General features: G+C 45.1%; 1 protein-coding gene across 1 annotated transcript; it reads right to left on the bottom strand.

Annotated features, from left to right (window-relative positions):
• Positions 1–658: 658 nt before the first annotated feature.
• LOC142653377 (uncharacterized) lies at positions 659–5,391 on the bottom strand. Its single transcript, XM_075828842.1, has 5 exons — positions 5,341–5,391; positions 5,022–5,163; positions 4,342–4,495; positions 3,557–3,971; positions 659–664 (listed from the first exon to the last, which is right to left on the bottom strand). Exons 1-5 carry the CDS (start codon positions 5,389–5,391, stop codon positions 659–661), a joined length of 768 nt encoding a protein of 255 aa, XP_075684957.1.
• Between the last annotated feature and the right edge of the window lie 1,937 nt (positions 5,392–7,328).

Below are 7,328 nucleotides of genomic sequence, written 5' to 3'. Positions count from 1 at the left end.
TTACTTTCAAAAGACAAGAGAGCACCATAGTGACCAGAGGAAAAAAAGTCAAATCTCCAGTGGTAAACGGTTCTTTACTATATGGGTATTCAAGTTGTTATGTACAATTTAACAATATGGACAGTTTTCACTCCTGTACCTCATGAATGGGTTCTTTGTGTGACATTTGATTCAGAACTGTGCTATACTCGCCATATAATGAATCTAATCTTATCAATTTCTCTAATTACCTTCCCCCACTCCAGGAGTTTTGCCTTACTTTGAATGTTCTCATCCATCCTATTATATTACAGTCTACAAAGTTTTTACAGGTCCCTCAAAACAGGCCTTCCATTAGACCAATTCTAGAAATCTCCTAATCGTATACTTGGGGTTACTATTGTTTATCTCCTTCTTACACTTTCTTCACTTCCCGAGCCTCTTAACACGGGTATGCAAAGCAGATTTTTATTTACACAGAACCATACTGCATGAATATTGCTACCAATATATGTTACATCATATAATGTATTGTACAGCGCTGTGGAACATGTTGGTGCTTTAGAAATAATATTTATCACTATTATTATTATTACTATGCAAAATATACATATAATCAGGATGCATATACAGTTTAAGTAAATGCATAATATTATATATGTACCAGTATAATGAGCATTCAGAGCTGAAATCAGATACAGAATAAGAAAGGAGAAACACTAAATTCTTCATTAAGCATTTTCTCTAGGAACTATTACTTTGTGTGGGTGTGCTAATTTTATTTTGTTATATACTCTCGTACAATCACAATCAATCACATGAGACCGTAGCTAAAATTATTAACCTTATACCTCCCCTCCCCACTGTGGACACAATTTCTAAAGTAGCTGATTGCACGAGCTATGAATAGTATTGACTTTAGAAGATATTAGAATGAACTTCCTATTTTTCTTTGATTTCTGCTCCTTTGAGTATAATAAAAGGCGGCAATTTTACTAGATTCTCTCCCAGGTTTCAATGTTTGGGCGCTATATAGAACAGGGTAATCCTAATTTACTTTTTTTTGTGATCCACAGAAAACTCATATACTCAGATTCATATATATATATATTATTTTATTTTTATTTTTTAAAGTAACCTTAGCTTTATTCATATCCAGCCGGGCACTTATTTTTGCATCTGCTCCCCTGGCATAAAAATTGCTATAAACTATGCTACCAGCTCATACATCAGAGCTTAACATTATGCTTTTTGAAATCATCTGATCAAAATCTGAAATGAAAATCAACTATAGTAAAATCCTACAGTTTGTAGATAGTACTGCATTAAACGGCTGTACTTTTGTGCAAAATAATAAATATATGTTGTAATAACTTAGCTGAGAAATCACAGCTTCAACAGGATAATCACATTTGCTGTGGAAATCCGCAGCAGACAGTTTGTCCATTGGTTTCCACACCTTTTTAGTTATCTTCATGAAGACGTTGCGGAAAACTCCGCTGCGGACCATAGGCTGTGGTGCGGAATTTCCTGTCCGCAGTATACACTGTCTGTTGCAGACTTGATGCGTACTTGTTGCGGAATTTCTCCATTGACTTCAATGGAGTTTCAAAATTACGCAATGAAATCCGCAGATGTAATGTGTGTTGCGTTGCGGATTGCTTTCAGGAACAGGATATTTCATCATTCTGGCTGGACCTATGTGTGTCGAGGTCTATACCCAGACTGAGATGGAATGTTTGAAAGAGAGCAGGGTGTGATCTGCACCAGAATCTGCAACGACTAATCCGCAGCATTTTACTTGTGCGGCATTGATGCCCTTATAGTTTGCTTACAGAAACTCAGGCCACCTAAAATTCTGTGTCCTATTTGTTGTTTTTTAGAATCCCTCCCAAAGCTAGCTGAGCAGAAGACTATACGAGAAGAAAAAAAAGACACGGTGCTCCATAGCATAATACTGTGCAAGAAGGGTGTATAGACAAGAGGCAAACTGTCAGGGCATGTTCAGATGTGGCGGAATTGCTGCAGACACTGTCCGCATCAATGCCGCACATAATCCGCGTTACAGATTCCGTTGCGGATTTGGCTAAAATGTTAGGGCATGACCACACATGGCGGAATTCCTCCGCAACTGTCCGCAGCAATGCCGCACAGAATCCGCATTGCGGATTCCGCTGCGGATTTTGGCAAAGTGCTGCGGATTGCCTTGCGGATTTAGTTGCGGATTTCGTTGCGGATTTCAAAGGCAAGTCTTCCAAAAAGGGAACTGACATCATTTGTGAGTTCAGTTCCTATGACGACGAGCTGGACACACCCATGGCATGTATAAGTGTGGCCAGAAAGAGAAGTGAATCTCGCCGGAGAAGTATACTAGTCCGAAGTGTGGGATAATGCCTGACATCCAGGAGCAACCACTTCAATTACGCCGACAATATTTGATTCTGCTGCTGCGCACCATAGTCAGCATTGTCCGTCGTCGGATTTTTAATTATAGGCTGAGCTGGGCACGACGTTTCGTCGAGTGCACGTTTGGCATCATGGCAAATCAGTGGCGGGTCTTTACCTCGCCCATGCAATTGGAGGAAACCACCGTTGATGCGGTCATCAAGGCATGTTGTGTCCTCCATAACTACCTCCAGGAATACCGTCAAGAAGTTGAGGGCGACTCACTTCTGCCCTATGTTGGCAGTGCCATTAACTGGGGTTCTGCTGGTCAGGGCAGTAGTGGTGTACGCGTACGAGATATTTACTCGGATTATTTCCTCACTTCTGAAGGGCCCGTACCTTGTCAATACTCCTGTGTTGGCGGGGTGCGGCCAACCCAGCAGTAATCGGTTTAATGTCCAAACAGTAGGCAATTCTGTCAATGATACTCCTATGGAATGGAAAATTGTGTGTTGGATGTGCTTCCTTTGCAATAAAATAATGCACTATTACTTGGATTTGGCCTAAGTGTGTGTATTTGAGTAATCACATGTCTGAATAGGGAGTATGATGTAGAGGTTGCCTTTCTTGGTTGAGCACACCATAGCATCTCAAACCACACAGTATTTACTAAATGAAAACGGCCACACCGTGACCAATCGTTATCGTCCCCTTGATGCCCTCCCGCATTTTGGCCTCCTCCCATCCAAATCAAAAAAAACACAAGTCAGAGTCATAAATTCAACGGAACTTTGATGGAACGTATGCACATCACAACTACATACGAGTCGAATCATGTAAGTAACAAACATTAAATACGTGCTACACTAGCGACCAAAAAAAGAACAAAACATACTACAATATGTGGAAGCGCGGGGGGCTTAATTGTGGATGCGACGAGGGGGCAGAGGAGGAGGTTGAGGTAGGGGGCATGTATGCCGCAGAGGTGGGAGGATGGATCTGAAGAGGTGGGAGAGTGGACGAGTATGGGGTGGGCAAAGGGTTTGGGACATTGGGGTATGGGCGGAAAGTGGAACGAGAGGGATGTCCATGAGTCCAGGGGGAAAAATAGGGATCGGGCTGCAGGGAGGGTGCAGAGGCAGGAGGTGGGGCGTGCGGCACAGCGGCAGATGTGAAAAATGAGATCTCCCACATCGGGTAGGGGCTGGGGGGCCTCAAATATATCGGCCAGGGCGAAGACACAGGTCATATATGCCGCCCGGCGAGTATTTTCCATCTCGCGACATCGGCCACCAACGGCATTCCCGAAACTGGTGTATTGATCTTCGGCCTCCACCCTCCGAATCATGCGCATGGCTTGGCCCTCTACCGTGTCACTTTGGTCTGCTGGCGTCTGGCGCTTTCGGCCACCCACTCTTTGGCGCGGTCGGGAAGTTCCTGCCGTGGGGGCTGGAGAGGTGTCGCCACGCGGAGTTGCTGGTGCCGGGGTTGGCTGGTAGGGCGCATCTTCCGCAGCCACAATTGATGACGAGCCTGCCACGGCCTGCTGCTGCACCTGGCCACGTGCACTCCCTTGTGGCGTCCGGGGTGGTACATTTCCGGACGTTCTGCAGGGAAAAAAACGCTCATTGACTTAGGGGATTCTGAAGACATTTCTCCGACAGTTTGTCAGTCGCTAATCTCGTTAACATATCCTTTTGCCATTCTACACACACCCCAACTGACACCAATCTTGGGGGGGGGGGGGAAACGAAAGACGTATTCTCGTCATGAAGAGAATGAGTTACATAAGCAACACAGAGTGATATGTGATAATGTGTACGGTCAGGGGGCATTTTCGTGATAACACTGGCAAAAGGAAAACAAACATGTGGAATCTAATCTTCACGCAATAGACATTGCATTCCGTTCGTTTTGAATCACATGTTTCATGCGCTCCCTTTTATAACCCAGGTGTGTGTGCGAATCGAGACTTACCTTCGTAGCTCCCTGCAGGGAATGAGGAAAGCCAGTTCCTCATAGTAGGCTATGGCACGGCCCCGTGAAGGAGAGGAGCCACTTGCAGGTGTCTTTGATAGCTGTTTGCGGAACCGGTCTCGTACTGTCCTCCACCGATTGCGCACATCATTTTCTGGAAAAGGAAGGATGTGTTTTAAATTAGGGCATAGTGGATGAAGTCAGGTGTATACAGCTCAATTGCGTCCTCTGGCCTGTCGTGAGGATATATCATCAATGCAACCACATCATTGGGGCAGAACTTGAGTAGACAGCAACTATGGCTACGCCTGGGTTGCCACGACCTCTTGCCATGGCAAAAATAGGCCACGACGCCACCAAGATGCTGGCAAACATCTGCCCATGCATTTAAATGTGCATATGGTTGTCCACGCTTGCAAAAGGTACTTCAGGTCGTTAAATGGAGTGTGTAAGGCAGGATTTAGTGCCGTCAATAGGCCATGTGCACATACCCTTACAGTCGGGGAAAAAGTGATCAGCAACTGCGCATGTGCCATAGTGACATGCCAAAAGTTGGGGTATCGTTTAGCAAGGCAGAAAAGGAAATTAGTGCTGATTTTTGCCAGCATGCTAATGATGCAAAACAACCTTTGGCAACAGTGTTTTGACCTCTCTGCATTACAAACTAAATGCTAACTTACCAATCACTCCCTGCTCCCTCTCCAGCATCCCGTCCCACTCGGGGTACAGACCGCGGCACACAAACGACCATCCCTCGTCACGGGCGTTGCGGTCGCTGTAGGCAGCTATAGAGCTGTCCCAGATCTCTGGCCTACTATGCACCTATAAAAATCAAAAAAAATGGCATAATGCTGTTTGCTTGGTACTCTGGAATCACAGTGGAGCTGTTACATGGTGATCTGCCTTAAGAAAATGGACATTCTGCAGGTGCTGCTAGTGTTAATCCATACATAGTAGACATCTTGAAACAACATGACACAAACATATACATGTACTTACCAGATTAATGAGGGACGAAACCTCCATGTCCATACGTCTGTACCTCGACATGGCAGCCTGTGTTCAGAGTTGTCTCTTAACTTTTTTGAATTTCTCTCTCAGGCTGCAAGCCGAAAATGGCGTCTTCCTTTTGTAATATGCTGAATGCTGATGTCATATCCTGCTCCGGCAGGAAATACGCACCGCACCACAAACGAAATCCGCACCACACATAACATCTGCGGACTTCATTGCGGAATTTCGAATCTCCATTGAAGTGAATGGAGAACTTCCGCAATGAGTCCGCAACCAGTCCGCCACTGCTCCGCAACATCCCTTGCATGCTGCGGACACCAAATTCCGCTCCGCAGCCTATGCTCCGCAGCGGAATTGTACGCATCGTGTAAACGAACACTGCTAAATTAAAGTGAAAGTCAATGGAGAAACGGCTCCGCTGCGGATTAACGCTGCGGAGTGTCCGCAGCGGAATTTAAGTGAAATTCCGCTATGTGTGAACCCGCCCTTAGGTAAAATGCTGCGGATTTGTCGTTGCGGATTCAGGTTCGGATCACACCCTGCTCTCTTTCAAATATTCCATCCCAGTCTGGGTATAGACCTCGACACACATAGGTCCAGCCTTGATCCCGTGTGTTGTGCTCACTATACCCTGCACTGGAGGTGTCCCACAATTCGGGACGGTTATGTACCTGAAAAACAAATAGACAGTGCATACTGACGTTTGATTAGTACTTAGGAATAATGTTATATATGTTTATCTTTGTTATAATGTTTACATACTGCAAATGATGCTAGTGAGACATCATACATACAAGTAAACTAGTGAAAACATGACATAAACATGTAAAGTTACTTACAAGGTTAATAAGAGTGGACACTTCCATATCCATTCGCCTATATCTGGCCATGGTAATAGCTCTGTGTTCATCTAATAAGCCTGGAAGGCGAAAATGGAGGTTTTCTCTTTCTCATAAGAATGATGAAGTGTCCTGTTCCTGAATGAAATCCGCCATTCAACACACAGCAAATACGCAACACACATTACATTTGCGGATTTCATTGCGTCATTTTGAAACTCCATTGAAGTCAATGGAGAAATTCCGCAACAAGTATGCATCAAGTCCGCAACAGACAGTGCATGCTGCGGTCTGAAAAGTCTGCACCGCAGCCTATGTTCTGCAGCGGAGTTTTCCGCAACGTCTGCACGAAGATAACTAAAAAGATGTTGAAACCAATAGACAAACTGTCTGCTGCGGATTTCCACTGCGGACTGTCCACAGCAGAATTCCACAGCAATTCCACCACGTCTGAACGTGCCCTTAAGTAAGTGCTTACTTGAGGTACTTGTGCCATTCGAACACAATAACGTGAAAGGTGGGTGAGTGCCATTATAACTCTGCTGCTCGATCTGTACTGGCAGTACGTCTATATAAGTATATGGCTTAAATGGCAAAAATAGAGGTGTGTTTACCAGATTAAAGTATAATGTGGACAGTGTTATAGTTTAAAGTGCTTTATTTAAGTACTATGCATTGCGGCTCCGAACCATCAGGTACAAGCATCAATACAGAAAGGCAAAAGAAACATACCACGAATACTTGAGTAGTTCAATCCCTTGACGCACCAGGACGACACTGTATGTCATGGTGCGGAGGTTAAAGTATGGAGTGGGCTCACGGGCTGAGCTCGCTCCATACGCTGCGGGTGTCTGTTGTGTATTACAGCTGACACCTCGCGCTAACGGACATGAGCAGAGAGAACTCTGATCCTGGCAGTTTAACCACTTAAATGCAGCGGTCAACAGCGATCACCCAATCTAAGATCTTAGAAAGAGGGGGGGCCATTGCCCCCCCGGCGACGTGATCCTGGGGTGCCAATGGACGTCATGGCAGCCCAGGGCATAATGAAGGCCCCCAAGTCTGCCTTCATTCTGTTCCTGTTAGGGTATGTTCACACGCTTAGCAAAATACGTCTGAAAATATGGTGCTGTT

This window comes from Rhinoderma darwinii, chromosome 1, assembly GCF_050947455.1.
Source record: "Rhinoderma darwinii isolate aRhiDar2 chromosome 1, aRhiDar2.hap1, whole genome shotgun sequence".
Classification (NCBI taxonomy): Eukaryota; Metazoa; Chordata; class Amphibia; order Anura; family Rhinodermatidae; genus Rhinoderma; species Rhinoderma darwinii.
This window is presented reverse-complemented; position numbering and strand designations above follow the sequence as displayed.